Source organism: Chrysemys picta, chromosome 1 (genome assembly GCF_011386835.1).
Source record: "Chrysemys picta bellii isolate R12L10 chromosome 1, ASM1138683v2, whole genome shotgun sequence".
Classification (NCBI taxonomy): domain Eukaryota; kingdom Metazoa; phylum Chordata; order Testudines; family Emydidae; genus Chrysemys; species Chrysemys picta.
Window position 1 is genome coordinate 277,339,908 of NC_088791.1, and position 26,244 is coordinate 277,366,151.

General features: G+C 40.6%; 2 protein-coding genes across 7 annotated transcripts in view; one reads left to right on the forward strand and one right to left on the reverse strand.

Annotated features, from left to right (window-relative positions):
* The window catches only part of BORA (BORA aurora kinase A activator), a 55,294-nt gene extending 45,994 nt beyond the window's left edge, over nt 1–9,300 (reverse strand). For 3 of the 5 annotated variants that reach the window (XM_065581127.1, XM_042861705.2, XM_024109568.3), the window contains exons 1-3: nt 8,825–9,131; nt 4,649–4,819; nt 2,968–3,074 (exon numbers count right to left, since the gene is read on the reverse strand). In XM_065581127.1, the coding sequence (XP_065437199.1) occupies nt 2,968–3,074; nt 4,649–4,804 (263 nt within the window). In that variant the 5' untranslated portion in view covers nt 4,805–4,819; nt 8,825–9,131. Of the gene's footprint in view, nt 1–2,967; nt 3,075–4,648; nt 4,820–8,824 lie in introns of all 5 variants that reach the window. The other 2 variants (XM_008172920.4, XM_005306833.4) reach the window with 1 other exon arrangement.
* Nucleotides 9,301–9,385: 85 nt separating this feature from the next.
* On the forward strand, nt 9,386–25,307 carry MZT1 (mitotic spindle organizing protein 1). Of its 2 annotated transcripts, XR_256772.4 has the most exons (4): nt 9,386–9,545; nt 21,996–22,141; nt 23,577–23,693; nt 24,994–25,307. XR_256772.4 is itself a non-coding variant. In XM_005306832.5 (3 exons), exons 1-3 carry the CDS (start codon nt 9,497–9,499, stop codon nt 23,598–23,600), a joined length of 219 nt encoding a protein of 72 aa, XP_005306889.1. In that variant the 5' UTR covers nt 9,386–9,496; the 3' UTR covers nt 23,601–25,307. The 2 variants fall into 2 exon arrangements, 1 of the variants encoding a protein (XP_005306889.1); XM_005306832.5 differs by having other exon boundaries at nt 23,577–25,307.
* Nucleotides 25,308–26,244: the final 937 nt, after the last annotated feature.

Below are 26,244 nucleotides of genomic sequence, written 5' to 3' on the forward strand. Positions count from 1 at the left end.
TTGTGTTCCAGGATGATGCCCTCCGTTTCTGATACCCATTCCCTGAACTGAATCAGGAAGTTCCCTTAAAAAAAAAAAAAAAAAGATTGTTTGCATTTACCAGTGTGGGGAGTGGAAAGTATACGACTGGAGCTAGCTCTATCAATGGATGAGACACGGTGAGATGTGGAGGGGATACCTGGAATTACTGGATAGGTATATGAACTCTGAATCATTGACACATGCCTGTGTATGAAATCAGAATTCTCAACAAGTTCCGATAAGTACTGGATATTTGTTTTTTGACACTACTTCCTTTCCATTATGACCATCATCTTCTGTTAAAAATAGTTTCAAAGCAAGAACTTCTACCTGTGATAGTACTCACTCTCAGCCCAGGCCTACGACTGACTTCCCTGGCACGGTGGTCTTTGTTCTAAACCCAAGATACTCCAGAAACCATATCACTCTGTATTTGTTTTACCTTTCTCTGTACAGAACCCATATCAGAAAATTGTCTAGAAAAAGATGAGTGAATTTCCATATTCCCTAAAGCCAATACTATTCTTAAGATTATCCTGTTAAGATAATGGTAATGGCTGAAATTGAAATGGTAATGACTGAAGCTGGGAACAGAAAAGGGCTGCCATTCATCTGCAAACCATAAGAATTGTCTGGGGATTGTAAAATGGGAATGCTTTGAATACAAGCCTTCTTTAGGAACTTATTTAGACGTTTCAGACACAGTCTGCTTTGCTGGTCCCTGATTCTTTGAAGTTCAAAATAGGATGGGGAGCAGGTTGCAATTCTCAAATCCAAAGTAGATGATGAATGATTTCATTCATGTTTGGGCCTTTCCATGAGTTACTGAGATTGAGAAAAGACAAAGTTGTTCTTGTAATTCTTGCACAGCTCCACAACGTCCAGTGCCCTCCTTTGATTAAAGCTATAAGTAGCCTTTTTGCAAATGGCAAGAGTCTGGCACCAATCAAAGGTCTAACTCCTGATAGGGCTGGCTGGGAGAGCTGAAAGCAGCTCTGAGACAACAAAGGGCAGCTACTGACCCTGCACTAGCTACCACTTGCTAAGGGTATTTTCTTCTGTTGTACTTTCTGCGCCGATTTAGCTTGCCATATGACGTGTATTCCTTTCTGTAGTGTCTAGCAGGAGCCAGATTCTGAACAGACTTTTCTGATGATTCTGAAATAGTCTCAGCTTTTAATAGCTCCCCACTGTATCACTAAGATAGCTGGGAACTGATCTGTCTGGATAGCTGATTAAAAGAATGAAACAGATTTGAATCCCGCCTCTTTTTCAAGGAAAAGCCTCCATCTAGGGTGCATGATTTTTAGGTTGAGAGGGACCATACTTGCAATCCTCTCCATATATTATTAGCATCACTTCTGAAAGGATGGGACACTCCAGATGCCAGACAGCAGTTAATATTACTTTTATTTATTTTTGTAATCCTGATGCCACCCGAGTTTTCATGTCCACAGGACGGTGCTGAGACAATGCCTGCTTGGACTTGGCTGCTTGTAGAGTATTTGTATAGCGAGACCATGCTGAGGTAAAAATCTCCACCAGTTATTAGAAAGGCTGAGTTCCTGATCACCAGGAAAAACCACCACCTTTACCTTAGGAGTAACACCAGGTTAAATCTAGATTGGTTCATGCTGCGGAATCTACTAGCTTTATCAAATGGAAGCCAGGATAAGCCTCTGACTGCAATAAGGGTCTATCTACACTGCATGCTTCTTTTGACAGTATGTAGAGTACATACCTGCATAGCACCCCCTAGAACAGGAACAAATAGCAGTGTAGCGAGTGAGGCACAGCTTAGGCAAGTAGAATAAAAACACATCTGAAGGGTGTGGATATGTATTTGAGTGCATACCCTTCACGCTCTCTATTTGCCCATGCCATGCCTCCCCTTCTACTCTGCTATTTTCAACAATATAGCATCTTGGTGCCTCCCCACTACTGGAGTCTCTCTTCCCACAGGAAAAAATCTCCCCAAGAGGAAAGGCTCTGGCAGGGGATGGCAGTAGGGAAAGGATCCACCACTTCCCCGCTGTTGGAGCATTTCGCCTCTGCAGAGAAAGGCTTTGGAAGTCTCTCTCTCTTTGCCATAGTGAAAGGCTCCTACAGTGGCGAGTTGTTGAAGCCTTTCTCTGCTACCTCCCCTCGGCCAGAGCCTTTCACTGACACATATAACACATAGCAGTAGGGATGCAACCTGCTTTCCACTGGGAGGTATAACTACATGCCAACACTAGTGGTATGTGGTGTAGATGTAGCTTAACGGTGAAACAGGAAATGCAAACACATCCTTTGCCCCTGGATTTTCTTGGCTCCTTGAAGCCTTCAGGGGCACCAGACATTGCAAAAGCCTCAGAAGGGGAAATGAAGTGAGGGGACAATCTGCCCAAAAGGCAAACACAGACCAGGGCCAGAGCTAGGATTGAAATTATTAAGCTAAACTGTTAGTATGAAAATCTGAAATAAAATTTTGACTTTTTGCCTCACAAAAGCTCTGCCCGAGGATGTGGCTGAGCCTCCAGCCGCTCAGGAGGCAGAAAAAAATGGACGGAACTTTGAGAAAAAGAGACAGGGGGTGAAATGGAGGAGGGAAGAGGGGAAGCCCTTTCCCTCCTGTTAGTGACTGACAGGCCTGATTTAGCCTCTAAGGGGCCAGCTGGCTAAAGTATCATTGTAACAGATCCGTGGACCTTTACACAAGGAAGAATGAAGAAACAGCCTCACTTAAGAATACCACAGCACATAGACATGAAAAGCAACTTAAAAACAAAATTCTAGATAAAAGCAACCTTATACGGACAATAGCTTAATACAAGATAATGTTGTATTAGATAAAGAATGTTGAATATTTACATGAACATGAATAAAACAGCCATGCATACAAGAATAGCTTTCTGGTATTCAAATATCAGTTCAGTTCACTGCATAAAATAGAAAGCAACTTACCTGGCATGACTTAAATACAATGCCTGACGCCGAATATCTTCAGAGTCAATTTCCACAGGATTTATTAGGGCAAGTTGATCAATAGACCACCTAAATTTTCCTGGAGTCTGAGAAAGGAATAAACATCGCAGTGAAGTATGCAGTGCTTACTATTCTGAACAGACAGAATCAAAAACACAGAACACAAATCTTTAAAAAGAAGCCACATTGGAGCCATAACCTTCTTATATACATGAGCTAAAACAATAGTAATTGTTTGTCAGCTAAGTAAGCTACTTAAATTTTAAACTACAAAAAATGAGTAACAGAATCAGACCAATTGACCTTGTAATCTATTTTTGTTTAATGGTCATTAATTGCAAATGTATGTAACATGAAACAAAGCATAGCATATTTAGCATTTATATAGTGCTTTACAAACATTAAAACTTCACTAAACCTCTGTAAGGTAAATATTATCCCACTTTTACTGATGGGAAAATTGAGGAAGAGAATGTATGTGACGTCACTTGTCTAAGATCACAGAGTTGCTGTTAGAGCCAGGATTAAAACTGAGTGCCTATTTTCTAGTCCTATGCTCAGTCCATTAGATCAAATTGTGTCCCAATGCTCAAGCCTTCTACCACCTGTAGTCATATCGCTACCTATAAGGAGATTTAAAAAGTAGAATAAAGCCTGTCCAGTATTCGGATGGAAGACCTCAAATTGCTATAGAAATTAAATTAGAGATTCAGAAGGCACGTTCCTTCCAGTACTTCAGTATGATGTTTAAAGGTTCTATACTGCTAGCAGTGTCATCTTTAAGATGCATGTAAAATGGAGATCCAGATCCCTTGTGGTAAAAAATTCATGATACACCCACATCTATACAATTGTGGGTAATATCCCCAAGGATCTGGTCAAATTCCAGTTTGGGAAATTACATTCTATCTACCTTAATTTTTGTTGTTGTTTCAATGGACTAAAGTTTTCTTCACTGCATGTCAAACTAATACTGCTTCTGCAAAGTGCTGATTTTACTCCAGTGTCCTGGAATTTATGGACAAATGATCCAGATAAACCAGAAAATGGGAAAATGCAATGCTACAGCACCATCTAGCAGCCACAAGAGAGCTAGCTCTCTTTCTGGACATGTGTGCACTGGTTGTCAAGGAGAGCCAAATAATGGAGGGTCGGATGAACAGGTTTCTACTGTATTTAGATATAAACAATTTACACAGGACTTCAAGACCTTCACATGATAAAAAAGTGCTATATAATAAAAAAAGGAATGTAAAATATCATTCTAAAGATTTTGCATCCAACCTGCTTGTGTCACAAGCCTAGAACAAGGATTGCTGCAGACAGAGCACCGATTTAGACGACGACTAACTCTAACAAATGGTCTTCATTCCTCCCTTTCTCAAGAATTTGATTAGCATCATGCAAATAGTTTTTTGCATTTAGTATATATGTTAACGCAATGTTATCATTAATATTTTAAAAACAAAGTCATAGTGCTAAGTGACATCTGAGTTTTAGCACTAGGTTTCCTTTAGTATTAAGAAGGTTGTAAGGAACTATGCTACTTAGTCTTGCTTAAACTCTAGTAAAAACTATCTGCACATTTAAGAAATGATAAATTAGTATTTGGCGGTATTAATATTGCCTTTGTGACATTGTACTAGACATTAAATCTTACTGATGAGGATTTTGTTGATTTAAAGACAGAAGGACTGGAAACAATCTGCTCCTGCAGACTATAGTAATCACTTGGACTTTCAAAGGGGTTTAGGACAGTGGCCCGTCCTGGAGTCTTTGGTGTTATTTGCATTTTAGTTTCTTTTGCATCTCCCATAGCACAGAGCTGCACCTAGAAGAAAACAAATTTTTTAGTTACAATTTAGGAAGCTACATTTTTCATTTTGAGTCACCCTTAGTTTTAGGAAAAGGCAAGAAATCATATCATTTTTCCATCTGTCAAGCAATTAAAACAATTAATCGTGACTAATCTCTCGATTAAAAAATTAATTGTGATTAATCATGCAATTGAGCTGTTAAACAATAATTGAATGCCAATTATTTAATATTTTTGGATGTTTTTTACATAATCAAATATATTGATTTCAATTACAAAACAAAATACAAAGTGTACAGTGCTTACTTTATATTTTTTATTAAATATTTACACTGTAAAAAAACAAACAGTATTTTTCAATTCACCTAAGTACTGTAGTGCAATCTCTTTATCATGAAAGTTGAACTTACAAATGTAGAATGATGTACAAAAAATAAGTGCATTCAAAAACAAAACAATGTAAAACTTTAGCGCCTACAAGTCCACTCAGTCATACTTCTTGTTCAGCCAATCGCTAAGACAAACAAGTTTGTTTACATTTGCAGGAGATAATGCTGCCTGCTTCTTGTTTACAATGTCACCTGAAACTGCGTCCATGCTGATGACGAGCTCTGCTCAACAATGATCCAAAACAGCGTGACCCGACACATGTTCATTTTCATCATCTGACTCAGATGCCACCAGTAGAAGGTTGATTTTCTGTTTTGGTGGTTTGGGTTCTGTAGTTTTCTCTTTTAAGACTTCTGAAAGCATGCTCCACACCTCATCCCTCAGGTTTTGGAAAGCACTTCAGATTCTTAAACCTTGGGTCAAGTGCTGTAGCTATCTTTAGAACTCTCATATTGGTATATTCTTTGTGTTCTGTCAAATCTGCAGTGAAAATATTCTTAAAACTAACATGTACGGGGTCCTTATCTGAGATGGCTATAACATGAAATATATGGCAGAATGCGGGTAAAACAGAGGAGACATACAATTCTCCCCCAAAGTGTTGGACCACAAATTTAATTAATATTGGTTGTTGTTTTTTTTTTAAACAAGCATCATCAGCCTGGAAGTATGTCCTCTGGAATGGTGGCCAAAGCATGAAGGGGCATACGAAGGTTTAGTATATGTGGCAAGTAAACACCTTGCAATGCCAGCTACAAAAGTTCAGGTTTCAGAGTAGCAGCCATGTTAGTCTGTATCCACAAAAAGAACAGGAGTACTTGTGGCACCTTAGATTAACAAATTTATTTGAGCATAAGCTTTTGTGGGCTACAGCCCACTTCATCGGATGTATAGAATGGAACACACAGAAAGGAGATATTTATACATACAGAGAACCTGAAAAGGTGGAAGTAGCCATACCAACTGTAAGAGGCCAATCAATTGAGATGAGCTATCATCAGCAGGAGAAAAAAAAACAAAAAAGAACTTTGAAGTGATAATCGAGATGACCTATAGAAGGTGTGAGGATACTTAACATGGGGAAATAGTACCTACATGCTCCAGCTTCCATCCAGGACACACCACACGATCCATTGTCTACAGCCAAGCTCTAAGATACAACCGCATTTGCTCCAATCCCTCAGGCAGAGACAAACACCTACAAGATCTCTATCATGCATTCTTAAAACTACAATACCCACCCGCTGACGTGAAAAAACAGATTGACAGAGCCAGAAGAGTACCCAGAAATCACCTACTACAGGACAGGCCCAACAAAGAAAACAACAGAACGCCACTAGCCATCACCTTCAGCCCCCAACTAAAAACCTCTCCAGCACATCATAAAAGATCTACAACCTATCCTGAAAAATGATCCCTCACTCTCACAGATCTTGGGAGACAGACCAGTCCTCACTTACAGACAGCCCCCCCCCCCCCAACCTGAAGCAAATACTCACCAGCAACCGCACTCCATACAACAAAAACACTAACCCAGGAACCTATCCTTGCAACAAAGCCTGATGCCAACTCTGTCCACATATCTATTCAAGTGACACCATCATAGGACCTAATCACATCAGCCACACCATCAGGGGCTCGTTCACCTGCACATCTACCAACGTGATATATTCCATCATGTGCCAGCAATGCCCCTCTACCATATACATTGGCCAAACCAGACAGTCTCTACGCAAAAGAATAAATGGACACAAATCTGACATCAGGAATCATAACATTCAAAAACCAGTGGGAGAACACTTCAACCTGTCTAACCACTCAGTGACAGACTTGAAGGTGGCAATTTTGCAACAAAAAAACTTCAAAACAGACTCCAAAGAGAGACTGCTGAACTTGAATTAATATGCAAAGTAGATACAATTAACTTAGGTCTAAACAGAGACTGGGAATGGTTGGGTCATTACACTAATTGTATCTATTTCCCCATGTTAAGTATCCTCACACCTTCTATAGGTCAATTCAATTATCACTTCAAAGTTCTTTTTTGTTTTTTTTCTCCTGCTGATGATAGCTCATCTCAATTGATTGGCCTCTTACAGTTGGTATGGCTACTTCCATCTTTTCAGGTTCTCTGTATGTATAAAATATCTCCTTTCTGTGTGTTCCATTCTATGCATCCGATGAAGGGCTGTAGCCTGTAAGCCCACGAAAGCTTATGCTCAAATAAATATGTTAGTCTCTAAGGTGCCACAAGTACTCCAGTTCTTCTAGCTACAAAAGTGCCATGCGAACACCTGTTCTCACTTTCTGGTGACATTGTAAATAAGAAGCAGGCAGTGTTATCTCCTGTAAATGTAAACAAACTTGTTTGTCTTAGCGATTGGCTGAACAAGAAGTAGGACAGAGTGGATTTGTAGGCTCTACAGTTTTACACCGTTTTGTTTTTGAGTGCAGTTATGTAACAACCACAATCTACATTTGTAAGTTACACTTTCAGGACAAAGGGATTGCACTACAGTACTTGTATGAGATGAATTGAAAAATACTATTTCTTTTGTTCATCATTTTTACAGTGCAAATATTTGTAATAAAAATAATATAAAGTGAGCACTGTACACTTTGTATTCCGCGTTGTAATTGAAATATATTTATTTTGAAAATATAGAAAATCAAAAATATTTAATACATTTCAATTGGTATTCTATTGCTTAACAGTACGATTCAAACTGCAATATATTTTTTTAATCACAATTAATTTTTTTGAGTTAATCACATGAGTTAACTGTGATTGATCGATAGCCCTGATCATTTTTGAAGACGCACTAACATCTCAAAGTCTAGTCAGGTTGAAAAAAGTGTGAAAAGTAGTTTCAGATTGAGTTACCAGGCTCAACTATGAGAGGCAGACACACAGAGGGATGGGGGAGTGTGAGGAAGGTAAGATGAAGAACAAAAACTTAATACCTATAAAAATGAGAGTTAATGAGAACAAAGTCAAGAGAAAGGACAGAGATAGAAAGGAGAGACCAAGTTTCAAAAAGACAGCTCTTAACACTCAAGCCAGCTGAAAGAGACAGATGCCTGTTTGGTGCATGGAGTTTCAGAAAAAGGAAAATAATCAGAATAGTGCAAGGAGGAGGGATTAGCAGGAAAGTAGAGCAAGACATACAGCAGGAGTTGGGTAGCAGAGGTTTCAGACAGCCAACTGTTACAGAAGATTAATTAAGTGCTTGAATAATTTACCAAATATCTACAAGCCGGGGTAGAGGGGAAGGAGAAATTTACTCAGCACCCCTACAAGAAAGTGGTGATGCTGGCTTTCCTACCAGGGATTTACTCTGATTCAGCAGGGATGTGATCTCCTGGAAGGACCTTGCCTGAACAGGGGATTCGAAGCCCACACTGGTGTCCACACTCCCTGGTTCCTCGCGGTTATTTATTGTCATTTTGGGGTAGAACTGGGGCAAAAGAAGTTTCCTAAAGTCTAAGGCCAGAAGGGACCATTCGACCATCAAGTCCAAACTCCCGTCTACCCCACCAGCCATTAGTCTAAGGAAAGTCTCTCTACTCTTTCTCCCAACAACCCCCTCCCTCCGCGAAGAGGCCGGGCTATTGTAGCAGGAAACTCACAGCCTTGTCCGCTCAGCTCCGTCGCCGGTTGTCTGTGAAAGCAGCCGCCTGGCGGAGCCCGCCCGGCGAGCCGCGAACGCCAGCAGAGGCACCGCGCTCCCCGCAGACTCGGGGCCCAAGTTAACGATAAGCCGGATTCGGTCTGTCACAGCCTCACGGGAGAGGGTAGCTACCTCCGCCGTTGGGTATCTGTTCAGTCACCGTTGTTGAGCTGGGGCAAGCAGCACCGGGGGCCCCTCGCCGCTTTCACTCCGGCGGCTGCATCATTTACTTGGCTACTGCTTCCTCACGCGTCCGCGCCAGCGCCAGCCCGGAGGCTCTTTAACTGCCACGCCCTCTTTCCCCGTGGCTGCCCAATCGCCGCGCGTCGATTCTCATGCCCGGCCAATCGCGGCTCGCCTTCGCTCTCGAACGGACCAATCAACACTGGTCCGCTTCACAAATTCGAACGGGTTCCTCCTCCCACCTCTCGAGTTGTTAAGCGGGCAGGCTCTATTCAAACAAATACGGCGGGTGGGGCGGGGCCTGAAGGTGACGGAGGGAGGTCAGGCAAGGACGGGCAGCCGCGCGTGCGTGGTGAGATTTTTCTGTTGGGGCGGGAATGTTTGAACCCCAGGGAGAGGGGGTGTGTTTCCGGGTTAGAGGTCTCGCGCTGAATAGGCTTCTGTCGCCATGGCGAGCAGCGCAGCCAATTTAAACGCGGTGAGAGAGACGATGGATGGTGAGTCCCAGGAGGCGCCGCTTATGGGTTCTGTTGCGGTCGCCTCTGGTGCCCGACCCGCGCAGCTGTCGGGGGCGGCGGGGGTGACCTCAATGGGTGGCGGCGGCGCTCCCGGGCCCCAGGTTATCCCCGCGCGGCTCCCCTTGCCTGAGACAGCCCCCCCCCCCCCAATGCCCGTGTGTTCTGTCCGGGACCGTTCAGCTGCCTCCCTTGCGGGGCCTCGCGTGTCGCCCGGGCTTCTGTTAGCGCGACCTATCGCCGCGGCGGCGCCCGGAGGCCTCCGTCGAGGGCGGGGCCCGAAGCGCTAGGGGACGTTGTATGCGCCTGCGATTGCGGCCGCGCTCCGGGGCCGCGGTGTAGCCGTTAAGGACCGCTGCGGGCGGGCGGGAACATGTACTGAGCCGGCCCAGGAGCCAAGCGCGGCGGTGACACGGAGCTCGCCCCCGTGGTCTCTGCTCTCCACGGCCCGCTGCTGAGAGAAGAACAAAATCACATTCACATGGGGGGAAAAGTCAGCGTTGATGTGACTTTACATCGGGAAAATGAGATTCTCCAGAGAGCCAGGGTTTCCGCCAGCGCTAATGCTGTGTGTGTTACAGGGGGAGGGATAGCTCAGTGGTTTGAGCATTACCCTGCTAAACAAACCCAGGGTTGTGAGTTCAGTCCTTACGGGGGCCACTTGGGGATCTGGGGCAAAATTGGTCCTGCTAGTGAAGGCAGAGGGCTGGACTCGATGACCTTTCGGGGTCCCTTCCAGCTCTGTGAGATAAGTATATCTCCATATATTATTATTTATTATTATTATTATAGACAGTGTGAGGCTATAGCTGCCTGGATTTTATTTTCTCTCTTAAATAAAATGATGCACAAGACTACATTTGTGCAACTTGGCCAAGTCGACTCTGTGATACAAACCATAAGTAGTTGTCAGATATTGGCGGCTGCTGATTGCTCACCTTCAGGAGTAGTTTGGTTGTGAGAATAGACAAGAAGAATGACATTTTCTAGCTCCATTATTTGCACTGTGTGTGTTCAGTTATGTCTGCTTGCTATTGACAATAATGCATTTTTCTACACTAGCCCTGCAGAGCCAGCCCAAGAGAGAGTGAAGTGGATTCTGTTTCTTTTTACCCAGCAGGATTATTTTCAGACTCAGTTTTGCAGGATTTTACGTGCAACATGGGGGATGTTTATTTTCAATCAGGCCCAAATTATACGTGTTTAACTCTCTACAACTGCAATCATAAGCTTTGTGTATTTTGGTGATAATGCATAAGTGGAACAGAACATTCAACTTTCTATTCCCAGACTGTGCTTCTAGGGATGACAGAAAACGTATCCTTCTAGATCTAGTTAAGTAATCAAATAATTGAGGTACAATAAATGTGGGACTTGAAGATGGTCCCTCTCTTTTTTTGCAATCACTTTTCAAAGTAGAACTATAACTTAATGTTGTACCAATGCTAACACTTCTAATAAAATTACTTTTTTTTCCTGTCAGTAGTAAGATACAGGAAAACAACTGAAGATTATTTCCTTCATGTACAGTAATCCTGTTTGCAGTGACTGCAAACGAAACACCGAAGTTCTTTTCCTTAACCACAGATCTATAAACTTTTTTTTTTTTTGGGGGGGGGGGGAGACAAATGTTGGCATGAAAATGGAAAACTGTTATATATCTTTTAATTCAAGCTTTTTCATTACTATTACGTTAAGAATATTTGTTTGGCGATGTTACGGAGTGCACAGGCTCGATGCTCTGGAACCACTCAGAATGAAGTTCAGACGATACCCTCTGGTGTCTGACACCGGTCAGGGCACACTCTAACTAGGGCAAGCCTCCTTTGTCTCAGCGCTTCCTTGGGTCTGATCTCTGAGCATTCAGCACCTCTGCTCACAGCGTGAGCTCCTCACAGTCAGTCCACTGGATAGGACACCTGGGGAAACCTTCCATCCCCCCTCCCAATGGGGCCATGCACCCCATCTTTGCAATTATAAGTGACTCAGCCAGTGAGGTAAAACAGAAGGGTTTATTAGTTGACTGGGACACAGTGTTGAACAGATCTTGTTAGTACAGAAACCCAGCGATGTCCATCTTGGGGAATCCAGAGCCCTGGACTCTCTCATGTGAGTCCTCTGTGAGACTGACTCATTTCCAGTAGCCAACCCTCAGTCACAACGAATTGCCTCTCCTCCATCTTTTGTCTCTTTCCCAGGTTTTCAACTCTCGCTTTGTTCTCTAACACCTCTGGCTGGCTCTTGCAAAGGATGGGCCCTGGCTATCAGTTGCCAGAATATAGTGTTAGTTATTGTTTGGGCCAGGCAGCCAGACAGCAGTCACACCTGCCCTCTAAGGGTCTCTGCAACGATCACACACCCTTGTACCATCACCTAGATCAGAGGTGGTGCAAACTACAGCCCACGGGCCACATCTGGCCCATAGGACGGTCCTGCCCGGGAGGCTAGCTCCGGGCCCCTTCCCCGCAGCCACAGGGCCGGGGGATTGAATAAGAGGCAGGGAGTCCCGGGGGGGCGGTCAGGGGACAGGAGGCGGTTGGATAGGGCGGAGGTTCGGGGGGAGGAGGGGCAGGGGATAGGGAACAGGTGGGGTTAGATAGTGGATGGGGTTCCAGGGGGGTGGTTAGGGGGTCCTGGGGCATGGTCAGGGGACCAGGAGTGGGGGGGGGCGGGGTTGGATGGGTGGGGAGTTCTGTGGGAGGGGTCAGATAGAGGGTGGGGGCCAGGCTGTTTGGGGAGGCACAGCCTTCCCTACCTGGCCCTCCATACAGTTTTGCACCCGGATGTGGCCCTCGGGCCAAAAAGTTTGCCCACCCCGACCTAGATACTTGAGTAACACATAGGGGAAATTGGGGCACACACACAGTATTCAGATAAAACATTAAGAACATTTCCACTTCGTCACAGAGGGCATGTAATTCTTTTTGCATTCCCATTTATGAATGGACAACAGACTGTCAAACGTTAATGGTCACAGTTGGCAGAATTAAGTATGGTCAGATTTAACTATTTTTGTGTTTAATGTGTGTGACTTTTAAAATTAGTAAAATATTCTTAATCTTAATTTATGAAAAGAAAAATTGAAAGCGAGGAAATGCATAATTAAGGCTCTACAAACATCCTTAACTCTGCTACTATATGTAGAGCCCTGCCTGGATACAAATTTACTACCTGAGGATGCGGATATAAATCGGTATCCACAGAACCACAGGGCTCTCCTGGGAACCACAGCGGCGAAAGGAGCAAAACGTGGGGGTGCCGCTCTCAGGAGCCAGCACCCCGCACCAGCAGCTCCTCCAGTGCGGCTATACTGCCCCGCCCACCGGGGCGGGCACCAGGCTTACCAGCAGCTGTCCCTCTTTGTGGTCATCCGGCGTGCACACCCCCAGACAGGAGATGCTGATAGCTGCGTGGAAGGGATGGGGGCAATACAGCTGCGCTGGTGGTGCTGCCGGTGTGGGACGTTGGCTCCTGGGAGCGGCGGTCCAATGTTCTGTTTCTTTTGCCGCTACGGTTCCTGGGAGAGCCATGTAGTTTTGTGGATATTGATTTATAGCCGTGGATATACATTTGCATCCACGCAGGGCTCAAGCTATATTCCTGATGACCTTCAACCTATAGACCAGAAACCTTTTTCCACCCATCCACCTTCTCAATTTTTTTATGGAACATACAAAACCCAATGATAGATGAAAAATACATGGTTAAAAATGAAGTTTTAGCATCTCCATAACATTGTTGATCATTTACACCTGTATATAATCAAGAAAAAAATCACAAGAGCATAATTATACCAGATACCTGAGAGCTGTGTGTGTGTTGTATGTCATAAAGCAGAGTGACTTTACTGCATTTATCAGATGGGCAGTCTGGTTCGATTACTAAACATGGGTTAATACTTTTGGACGATCAAAACAATTTCTTTAATTAAAAGTTTCTTTAAAAAAAATCTCTCAAATTGGGGAAGGTATTATATTCCTAAAATTCAGTAACTTGCATTAGCTTACACCGTTCAGTGTGCAGTAACTGAAAGTGACAAGTGATTTTTAGTTCAAGGGTGGGCAAACTACAGCCCACTTCCAGCCTGTGAGACATTTTTATCTGGCCCTCGAGCTCCCGTTAGGGAGCGGGGTCGGGGGCTTGCCGCGCTCCCAGCCCCTGACTCAGTGATGAGCAGTTTGAGCACCATCTTCCTGGAAGATTCTTCTGGCACACAGAAGAGCCACATTGTGCAGGTGTGACTTCACCAACCCTACATGGCAGCATGCCAAATTCCCTCCCAGTCTCCTATGGCCCCACCCTCAAGAGCCTCAAGTGAGGGAAACCACCCAGGGGCTGTAGCTACATCCGGCCTAGCTCGGGTGCCTCCGCACGTGGCACAGCTGTCTTGGTGTCACACTGCCAGCAGAGCCCCCAGGAGTCCCTGGTATCACCCCGGTAGAGCTCCCCATGCGCCACACCTCATGAGTCCTCTCGCCCCACCTCAGTAACGTCCCTTACTATATACAAACTTAATGAAATCAACAGTGCAAACAACTCAAAGAACATTTTGGGGGGAGTCTGGGGCATAAAGTTACAGGTGAGTTTACACTTGCCTCTGCCTCTTCTTGTCCCCATGGGTTGTGGGATAGAGTGCCATGGCTCAAAATTGTCGGGGGCACTGACGCCTGATAAATCCAGGCTAGAGAGACAGCCCACACCAGTTTTTTCACAGTGCATGCCATCTTGTAAAAGAGCAGTTTGAAATAAGGGCAGCAATTAGGATTTTTTTTTCCCTTTCAAAAATGAGTGCTGCAAAAGAAAAGAAAAGTGGACAGTGACTGTTGGGTTTTCAACAAAGAATGGAATGCAAAATATTTTTTCACAAATGTGGACTCGAAGGCTGTACGCCTGATTTGTCAGGAGAGCACTGCAATGTTCAAGGAGTACAATTTGAATCATAATTTTTCAACGAAACATCCTAATTATGGCAACTATTTAACAACTGAGGAAAGAGCAAGAAAAGCTGAAAAACTCACCACGAACTTAAAGACTCAGCAAAATATATATGTACAACAAGCTGAAGTTCAAGAAGCCACTAGGCAAGATATGTTCTGGCATTTAAAATTGCTAAACAAAATAAGCCCTTTGCTTTAGGGGAATTTTTGAAAGAATGCATAGTTGATATTGCTAGCATACTGTGCCCAGAATACCAAACAAATTTGAGAACTTTAGTTTGTCATGAAGAACTGTTACTCGCCGTGTAGAAGTGATTGATGAACATTTGACTTCTGAGTTGAACAAGAAAGCACAGGGCTTTGTTTTTTTTTTTCTTTTTTTGTTCACTCTTGATGACAGCACTGATATTAAGGACACAGCACAGTCACTGATTTTTGTCAGAGGAATTGATGACAAATTTGAAATCAGGAATTTTTATCAATGGAATCAATGAAAGGCACAACTAAGGGATCGGATTTATACAAGGTGGTGTCTGGCTGCCTTGAACCTCTGAAGCTCCCCTGGGGTAAACTGGCAAACATAACCACAGATGGATCACCAAATTTAACTGGGAAAAACGTAAAAGATTAAAGAGAATTCAGGACAACGTAAAAGAAGATGACTCTGATAAAGAGGTGATTTTTCTGCCCTCTGTAAAAATGTCCTGGACATTGACCATGTTGTTCACCCAGTAGTGAAAATAGCGAACTACATAAGAGCAAGGGGACTTAATCATTGGCAATTGATTTCCCTTCTTGAAGACACTGACACTGAACATCAGGACTTACTTTATCATACAAATGTCCACTGGCTCAGCCTAGGAAAGGTATTGCAGCAAGTGTGAGAGCTCAGAGATAAAATTCGCACTTTCTGGAGATGCAGGGGAAAGAAAATGATTTCCCTGAATTAAAGAATTCAAACTAAGTGTGTGACCTCACTTTTGGTGTGGATATCTTGGCACATTTAAATGAACTTAATGTAAAGCTACAAGGAAAGAATGTGTTTGTACACAATTTGTATTCTAGTGTGACAGCTTTCAAAGCCAAGTTAATCTTGTTTTCAAAACACATTAAGGACAAAGTGTTCACTCACTTTCCAACACTGAAATACTTGAAAGTGTCACCAGAGAAGACAGAAAAGTACAGCAAAGTTTTGTGTGACTTGCATGGAGAATTTTCTCGTTGTTTCTCTGACTTTGAGAAGATAGAGAAGACACTGGAGCTGGTGTCATTCCCACTGTCATTTGACTACAAGAAAGCCCTGCAAGAATTACAACTGGAGCTCATTGATCTCCACTGTGATTCCACCTTGAAGGACAAGTACAATTCAGAAAAACTGAACAAGTTTTATGCCACCTTGAGTGAAACAAAGTTCCCAAATGTCTGCAAGGTGGCACAGAAAATCCTTGTTTTGTTTGGCTCCACTTATGTGTGCGAACAAACATTTTCCCTGCTGAATTACAATAAATCTCGCTACAGATCCCAGTTAACTGACCAGCATCTCAGCTCGGTATTGCAGATTTCCATGACGAGAATGACACTGGACTTTGATGCTATTATAAAGAAGGGTGACTAGCTGCATTGTTCACATTAATCAAAAAGTGCGTGGAAAGGGGTTAAGTTTGATTTAATTATTGTAATACACTGTTATGATATATTAGTAAGTAAGGTTTTATGTTTATTTCCACTAAAATGAATTTTTATTAAATAGAGTTTATTTGAATATCTCTGAATTGTTAATTTCATGAGCATTCATGGCCCACCATGCAATTTCCATACCCAGATGCGGCCCTCAGGCCAAAAAGTTTGCCATCCCCAGTTTTAGCTGCTGCTATACACAGAAACAACCATTGGCTAGTTTATATAATGTCAGAGTCTTAAAATATTGACTATATAAATAGTCAAAGTAAGGGAAAACATACTAATCTAAAGCTTGTTAACAGTGATATTGAAGTGGCATGATAGTAGGTGGCTATCAACTGAAAACGCTTACTTACTGTTTTCAGCGTCTGCCTGCTGAGTTGTACAAATGCTAGTTCTAAAAAAAACCTTATATATTTGTGAGCCCTAAAGTGCCTAAAGTGTAGTCTTTCAAAATCTATAGTACTCGTATTTTCCCTGTGATGTATGCAATGATTTCTGGGAGGACACATTTACTGATACGTCCAGGTTTGTATAGTTATGGCTGATACCTGCACAATTAGAATCATTAGCATCCAATCAAATTCTTCTTTTGATAATGCTTGCTAATACAAAATGAAGTGACATTCACCCCAGTTCACACAGTCAGCATAAGACTTAAGTGGTACGTAAGTTTTATGCTGGCCTTTCTCATAGAGGTGAAGTTCACTCTCTATCACTACATTTAAAATAAAAAATGGCATGCTCCTCAAATGTTGTCTAAAATTAGAAATTTGCATCTCGCTATTTATATATCCAGTATTTAGATCGCTGTTTGCCAGTTTGATGTTTCAAAAGGCCTTGAATATGTGGATATTTAATGCTCAATTAATTAGTCCCCTTTTGATCTTAAGTGCTGTTTTATGTGCTTACCGCCCTCATTTCCTTGCCTCATTAGCAAAATAATAGCTATACTTTTTACCACCTTGGCTTTTGAGAGTAAGGCTATGTCCACATTACAGATCTTACAGCGGCATAGCTGTACTGCTGCAGCTGCGTTGCTGTAAGGTCTCCCATGTAGCCGCTCTGTGCCAACGGGAGAGAGCTCTCCCATCAGCATAATTAAACCACCCCCCAACGAGCTGCGGTAGCTATGTTGGCGGGAGAGCATCTCCTGCTGACGTAACGCTGTCCACACCAGCACTTTTATCAGTAAAACTTAGGTCGGACAGGGGTTGGTTTTTTTCACTGCCCTGAGCGACATAAGTTATACCAACATAAGTGGTAGTGTAGACATAAACTAAGGCTTTCTTGACAGTAGCTTTGATCTGACCTTTTAGAATGTGTCTGAAAGCATTTGAGAGAAGAAAATAAAATTACACAGCTGACTTTGGAGAGAGAGAGAGAGGTTTTTGGGCAAGAGCAATCATTCCATAGTCAGAATAAAGTGAAATTAGAGCAACTATTAACGACAGATTAGGAAAAAAAAAGTTATAAAAGTTGCAAATATGTGAAAAAATTACAGTAGAACCTCAATTACGAACACCAGAGTTACAAACTGACCAGTCAACCACACACCTCATTTGGAACTGGAAGTAAGCAATCTGGTAGGAGCAGAGACAAGACGAAAAAAACAAATACAGTACTGTGTTAAATGTAAATTACTAAAAGAAAAGGGGGAGGGCCTAAAAAAATTGACAAGGTAAGGAAACTGTTTCTATGCTTGTTTCATTTAAATTAAGATGGCTAAAAGCAGCATTTTTCTTCTGCATAGTAAAGTTTCAAAGCTGTATGAAGTCAATGTTCAGTTGTAAATTTTTGATAGAAAAACCATAATGTTTTGTTCAGAGTTACGAACGCTTCAGAGTTACAAACAGCCTCCATTCCTAAGGTGTTCGTAACTGAGATATTTGATCAATTATTTGTAATCAGATAAATGTACAAGAGATACTCCTGGGGGAATTCTATGTCACTGTGCATGTGCAGAATTCATGCCCCCACAGATTTCTTTGCTTCCCTGCAGAAAACTTACTTCTGACAGGGAAGGCACAAGAGCGGTCACGCGCCCCTCTCCGTAGCACAGGCAGGTTGGTTCAGGCACCCGGAGCAGCTGGTTGGAATGTAAATCACCACCGTGGGGGGAGGGAAGATGGTCGTGCGTGTGAGAAAGAGAAACACTCTGTCCCTGTCGCTCGCTATTGCAGCATGCTCGGTGCAGGGGGCAAGGCTTTAGGCTGATTCTGAGGAGTAGGCATGGGGCAGGCTCGGTCCACTAAGGCAGAGCAGAATGTAGCAGCCTGCCGCCTTAGTGATTGTTCCCGTTGTCTTTGTGAAATCCCCCAGGAGTGTAAAAGTTTTAAGGCTCCTTTATGTTGCCAGAGTGGTGTAAAGGACAGTATGGCCTTATAAATGCTGATGATGCTTTAGTGATTAGAACTGGTCTAAATTTTTGGACTGACAAAATTTCCTATCAAAATCTGCTCCATGAACTATTTGCTACTGACCTTTTGGGAGATGTTCAGTAGCCAATATAAATTGGTTGATTTCCCAGCCCTCACTTGCTTTTCAGTTGCCTATGATGTAACACCAAGCGTATGGCTCCATATATTTGTTGATTAATAACTAGAAATGAAGGGTCAAACCTACCTGCGTTACTATTAGGCAAGAGGGTTTGGGAATTTCCTCCAATGCTCCCCACTCCCATTCTTCATCCATTGTATTGTAGTTTAAATAAATTACAGAAATAACTGAAACCAGAGTGATTTTGTTATTTTGACAAATAACACATGCAGAATTTTGCAGAATGTTGAAATATTGTATGCAGAATTTTTAATTTTTTTGCGCAGAATTCCCCCAGGAGTAAAGAGATTTTTGTGTTATTTCTTCAGTTCAGAGAGACCAAGGATGGCCTTATGGTTAGGATGCTAGAGTTGGATTTGGGAAACCAGACTTCTTGTGCTAGACTTGGGCAAGTCGTTTAGGGTAAAATGTTGAAAGTCCTTAAGTCCCATTTTCGAAAGTGACTTAGGCATTCAGGAGCCTACATCCATTTGTCTTCCAATGGGAGGTGTTTGGTACCTAAAATAGTGGAATTTTCAAAAGTGCCTAAGTGCCTAATCTCCCAGTGATTTCAATCATGAACACTAGAGTCAACTTTTGAGGTTCCTGAATCACTTAACCACCTTTGAAAAATGTACCCTTAGTGTCTCTCTCTGCCTCAGTTCCCATGTTTGAAAATGAGGTAAATAGTACTTTCTTATCTCATAAGGCTGTTGAGGATAAACACATTAAGATTGTGAGGTATATGGCCCCTATTACTAATACCCATGCAAGTACCATAGAGAGATTCTACCCTGTGGTACATTATAATAGCTAAAGAAACAAGGAAAACAAATCAACATTCGACTTTATAAGAGACTAACTGAGATTTGAAATTCTAAATTATACTGTATCTTGTTTAACTCATTTCATAAAAAGTAAAAGTTATGGGTATAAATGAACTAACCTTAGGTTGGAATGTAAGATATTTTTCCATAAAACACCATTACCAAGTACTAATAAAAGAGAAATTCTGCAGAGAATAAGAGCTGAAATTAGTCACTGAAAAGCTGTGTGATTCTCTGCCTCAAACTATCAAACACTACTTTTCCACTGAGAAAAAAAAAATCAGTTAGAACAAAGTAATCAGAAATTTGTATGCCCAGGAAATACACCTCTACCCCAATATACCCAATATAACGCTGTCCTCGGGAGCCAAAAAATCTTACCAAGTTATAGGTGAAACCGTGTTATATCGAACTTGCTTTGATCCACCGGAGTCCGCAGCCCCCCCCTCCCCCGGAGCACTGCTTTACTGCGTTATATCCAAATTCATGTTATATCTGGTTGCATTCTATCGGGGTAGAGGTGTATGTACTAAAAGCTCATTTAAAAAGTTAAATGTAGTGTTCTGACTTCAAAATATACTGTGTTTATATAATTGCAGTATTTTCAAGGTCATTATGAGAATTACAGCCACCTTTAGTTAAGCAGGGAGAACATAGCAATAGAACTCACACGTCAAAAGTACTGAACACTTGGCAGCTCCCACCAACTTCGTTGGGCTCTTCTGGGTTCTTAGCACTTCTGAAAATTAGGCCACTTGCCTACATGCCTAATTATGGACATAGATTCCTAACTTCAGGCACTCATTTTTGAACATCTTGGCCTGGCCTATATGTGTGGGTGATCTTATTTTTTTTTAAAGCTGTACTTCAGTATACCATAAATTTATACTGCAGTAAAACATTTTTAGTATTTGTGAACTATATATCTTGTCAATATTCGCACATTAGGAATCCAAACAGCCATCTGTTGTCCTAGTGTAATGGTGGAAGGAATGAAGTAGTATTTGTATTTCAAATTTTTGAAAGCTTTGTTTCTTTGCGATTATAGAAACGTTATAAGTAATATTTCTTAATATAAATAAATCACTGTTGTCCGGGAATCTTGCTGAAGACTGAACCTTGTACTGCTCTACAATAATGAAAGCTTTTCATAAGATTCAAAAGGGAGTAGTATCTAGTCAGAGGATGCCATTTCACCACAAACGTGCTTGGATGAAATTGCTTGTAGTGGAATGGGCAGTTCAGAGATTGTTAGTAGATGAGAAGAATGTAAGGCAAAAGGGTAATGATGATGGGAAAAACTAGCCAGTAAAAATCTAGAACAAGTATCTTGAGTCACTGAATCAAGTGATGGCCATTCTTGTAACACATGGCATTGGGATTGTCAAAGGGAGAACCAAGTATAGATGTAGGAGTGAGGGCCTAGGACAGTGGTTCTCAACCCAGGGTACACATACCCTAGGGGATGCACAGAGATTTTTCCAGTCAACTCATCTAGATATTTGCCTAGTTTTACAACAGGCTACATAAAAAGACTAGCGAAGCCAGTACAAACTAAAATTTCATAAAGACAATGACTTGTTTATACTGTTCTATATACTATACACTGAAATGTAAGTACAATATTTATATTCCAATTGATTTATTTTATCATTATATGGTAAAAATGAGAAAGTAAGCGATTTTCCAGTAATAGTGTGCTGTGACACTTTCATATTTTTGTGTCTGATTTTTGTAAGCAAGTAGTTCTTAAGTGAGGTGAAACTTTGCAATATTTAAGACAAATCAGACACCTCAAAGGGGTACAGTAGTCTGGAAAGGTTGAGAGCCACTGGCTTAGGACACTTTTTAAAAGCTTAAGTTTAATATTTGCTCTCAAAAGCAAATAAAATTTAATATTTATGTCTGTATTGTCAGACCAAACATTAATATTGAGTAAAATTGATAATTAAATATGCAGTAATACAAAACAATATTATAATAGTGTATTGTAATCATTAATTAAAACTGCTCCTGTTTTCTTTCCTATCTTCCATTTAATGGGCAAAGATTTGAATTATCATTACAATTTTAGAATTTTTTTAAATCACTGTCTACAAATAAAAGCTTACTGCATTCTATAGACATGTTGACTATTCTTCCTATCACAACAGTAAACAAGTAATATCCTGGTTCAGTGAATGGGAAATACTAGAGTAGAGAATGTAAATGTGGATCTGAGTTTGGGAGTCTGGGGCTTCTGACTCACATGGGGAAGGTGATTATGAATGTTATAGGTTGGGGTTCACACTGTGGGGGGTGGATAGGTAGTGTTTCCATTTTCCCCATCCACAGAGGTTCAGCTTTTGAAAATCCCACCCTTAAGAAATAAATTCATTTTAAAGAGAAATGTCAGTAATCTCATTTAAACTTTAACAAAAACTAATTTTAATTTTTAAAAATTGTTGCAGTTCTGCTTGAGATTTCAAGAATATTAAACACTGGTTTGGATATGGAAACTCTGTCTATTTGTGTGCGGTTGTGTGAGCAAGGTATAAATCCAGAGGCGTTATCCTCAGTAATTAAAGAACTACGCAAAGCTACAGAAGCGCTAAAGGTAAGGCAGTTTATGAAAAACATGCAGAGTTTTTGTTGTTGTTGTTGTTTTTAATTAAAGCAAATCAAAGTTCAAATTACTGCACTTTTAGCTTTTCATATGAAATTGTACCTTTGCCTTGCATTTTAAATAAAATAAAAATAATAATCTTAGGAAACAAATCCTGTCGCCTTCATCCTGTATTGCTAATAGGATTTGGTCCAAAGCATAGAATCTGCAGATAACAAACCTTACAAATTTTTACGTGCTTTTTTCCTCTTACTTTGAATGAGTGGCATGTTTTGATGGACCAATAAAATTACTAACTTTCTTTATCATCAATCACAATGGTAAAAAATGGGCAACTGGGCCTTTTTGTTCTTTGAGTGAACAGGTATACTTTCATGATAATTTTGCAAAGCTATAAATAATGTAGAGCCAGAGCCTGGATTCTCTAACAATTTGCTCATCAGATTCTCAAATTTTATCAACAGATCCACACTTAGGCTTCAATTCCCATTCACCTCTATATCAAATCCTTGTTTTTTACCTTTTTACCTTTAAGGCTCTTCATAATTGAGCCCTGCACACTCTAGCTGCTTTAGTAATCTTTCTCTCTTCTTCGAATCCCAATGTAAAAAATAATGATCTACATAAATGTAGACTGATACATGTACCTGAGAAGGCAGTATCAGTTCTTCCCCACATTAACTTTCTTGCATGTCATATCCGCATTCCCTGCCGTTTGTCTGTAGAGCCTTTCAGGGCAATGATATCTCTTCTGTGTTTATCCTGCATCCAGTGGTACCATTATATAAATATTTACTACTACTGCTGCTGTTACTATTACTACTACTATGAAAATGATCTGTATAACTCACTGTAGTGTTACTTATGAATTATGCCAGTGTCCCGAATTCATGCAGATAAAATGTTTATGCTACACCATTATGTATTTCATATTCTATAATAAAAATATGGAAAGAACAAGAATAAGGATTCATATACATTTTACACATTTTGTTTGTTTGTTTGTTTTGGTTTACAGTTTAACAAGTAGGTGCGACCACATGACTATGTGTGGGTCTGTAGTAAAACATGCCCTAATCTGAACACCACCTTCATGAGTCAGTGCGAAAAGACCAGGTACAGCTCCTTGTTAGAATTATACACTTGGCTTTCCTATGTCAACTTTTGTCAAGTGATGGCTAAATTAATAAAGGAAGAATAGTGGGGGTCAAAAATATTATGAAAATGAAAATAATCCATGAAAGAGCCATTTAAGCCACATATTAAGATTATATATCACATGATTTATGATCTGTAAACTATTTAAACATTGTTGACCAAATAAAAGTAGTTGCAAGAAATGACCATTAGTGTTATAGCTGATCTATATCTCCACAGTGTTTATTTTCAGTGGGTTCATTATAATGAATTGTACTTCTCTTTCTAGGCTGCTGAAAATATGACAAGTTGACTTCATGGGAGAAGATATCTCGATGAGATAAATGTCGAGCTAGCAAAGGGTTTGAAGACTGGCTGCTATTCAGAAATATAGAATGAAGTTACTGTATGTTCAGGTTTCCAAACATTTCTGTAATCTTCTTTAAAAAGAAAAGGATGAGATGTAAAAGTGTAAAGCTTTATAGAAAAAGGCATATTGATGGAATTATCTAATAATTATTCATTGCTTACTTTTTTCCTTTATTTTTTTTTTTATAGGCTGTTGTATTTTGGAAATAGCATGATTATTATATGTATTCCTTATAAATCTGAGCTTTAGTTTTATAAACAATCTGTCAAATATTGCACGTTCACTGAATCTACCTAAAAGTTTAGTGAAGCTATATCACTCTGATATAGTAGGTATAACTTGTTGAGAGTTTTATTATAAACTCTTAATTTTGGACAATTTATGCATAATGGATTGATTAGTTTATTTTCTTCTGGTATGAAACTTGGCATTCAACTTCAGATGCAATTTTTTATGTACAAGCTATCATTTAAATCCATTCTAGGTTTTGTTTTTAATCAGAGAAAAGGGGAAAATAGTGAGAGTTTGCTTGCTTCTTTAAAAAAAAAAAAAGCTTAAGATTTCAAAACTCAGCTTATCATTTTGATAGTTTGTTTTTTTCAGAACTGAATAATGTTTATTTAAAAAAAAAAAGACTTTTCTAACAAGCTAACATAAGTCTGCAAGCAGTTACCATACTTGAAGATTTATATATACTTGAATTCCATAGTACATTTTTTATGCATTATATGGAATATCCTATTGACTTCAGTAGTGCTTTAATTAGGTTTATATCCTGTCCATTACAGATAGCAAATATTCCATTCGAATTCTCATGATCTTTAATCCTAGTCAAAGTATAGACCAGAGATGTCAAACTGATTAGGAAAGAACCAAATTCCATTTTTAATTATGGTCAGTGAGTTTGGGTATAAGACTATTTACTCCCCTCAGTTGACAGTGGAATATCCACTGATGTCTAAAAAGTTTGCATAGGAATCAATGGTAGAATATACAGTAACGACATTTTTTGTTTTCATTTTAGTGTTCATTATCACTCAAAGGGAAAATATACTCATATTCAGGAGAATTGCTATTTCTCCCCTTTGTTTCTCTCTCCATCCTCCTTTCTTCATTTCCTTCCTTCTCCCTGTTTCTCTCTGTCTCCACTTCAATAATTCCTGCCCCTTCACCATTTTATCTATTGAAATCATTAGTGCTGATGAGTAGTTGTCATTATTGGGCTTAAAGAAGTGATGGGCCTCATGCGGGTCACAGGTTGCCCACCACTGGTTTAAAGTCACTCCAACACAGATTAATAGGAAGCAGAGATCACACTTCTGATTTATTGTTTCAGGTTGTCTGCAGACTCGAGAAGATAACACTATATTGACTTACATTTGGAAAGCTATCTTTGCAGCCTGGAGACAGAAAACCTTTTTTTTTTTTTTTAAATGGAATCTTAGATTCTGTATAATCTGAGTAGGACATGAGGACCACAGAAATGCATCAAGCAGGCCTAATGGTTGACACCCTATTATAGACAATATGTAAAATATGAGTTCATTTTAATAGTGATTTGCATCGTTTTATGTTTATTTTGCTACTTGGTAACATGTTCTTTTTGGTTTGCTGTTTTACATATATGAAATAAAACATTTTAGTATCAAACCTGGGAAATTTAACTTTAGTGATGTATGCTAATTATCATGGTACATCAGTGGCACCATAGTGAAAGTTGACACACAAAGTTCATTTTAATTAATTAGTGCTTTTCTGACTTGAATATTTGTGGGGGAGAATAATGAAAATTTTAAACGTGAACATGTTTGAATTATTTAAAGTATTTTTGGTTCCCAAGGTAAAATTGTACTTTCAAAACACAGTTTTTCATATTTTTACAGTGTCTTGGGTTTTTTGTAATGTTGGTGATGAGTGGCAAGAAGAAAGTTTAAAAATGCACAGTTGAACATTGGCGGGGGAAGGGGCACAGAAAATTAACAGTTAACTAGTTTGCGTAATTGAGTGGTGTCAAATCAGTTTACAACAGTAGAGCAAAATTGACAAAAGATTGAAGAGCATGCTGATAATGTTGACTTGTCCATCTCTTCGCGTTTTCCTGTCTAGTTTCCTAACCATAGATCCCGGGGAGGGGCCAGCTTCCCTGAGGACAAGGTGATTATTGTTCCATTTGCAAAGAATGGTACATAGTGGCGTTACCTAAGGGCAGCCTCACTTCCTCTAGCAAAAGCTCTAGGGAAGTGCCAGCCATTGCTGAGGTCCATCTGTGGCTTCATTCCCTTTGGATACTTGCATCAAAGGACACATTTAGGGCTGTCTGGGTATGCCCTTGGTGACTATAGTTGAGTAAAGCAGATTTGTAGGGCAGTGGACCATGTGCTTTTAGGTCTGTGGTTGTGAACAGAACTTTACTCTCTATTTTCTGCTTTTTGTGAGTTTGACATTATTGTCCCTGAGAGACCCTAAGCAGTTTTCAAAATGTTTGTTTGAAGATACTACTATACAATTCATATGTATTAATCTATAACACTGCTTATACATGAAAGAAGGATACAAATACAAGGGTATATTTAGGGGTTAGGTTCCA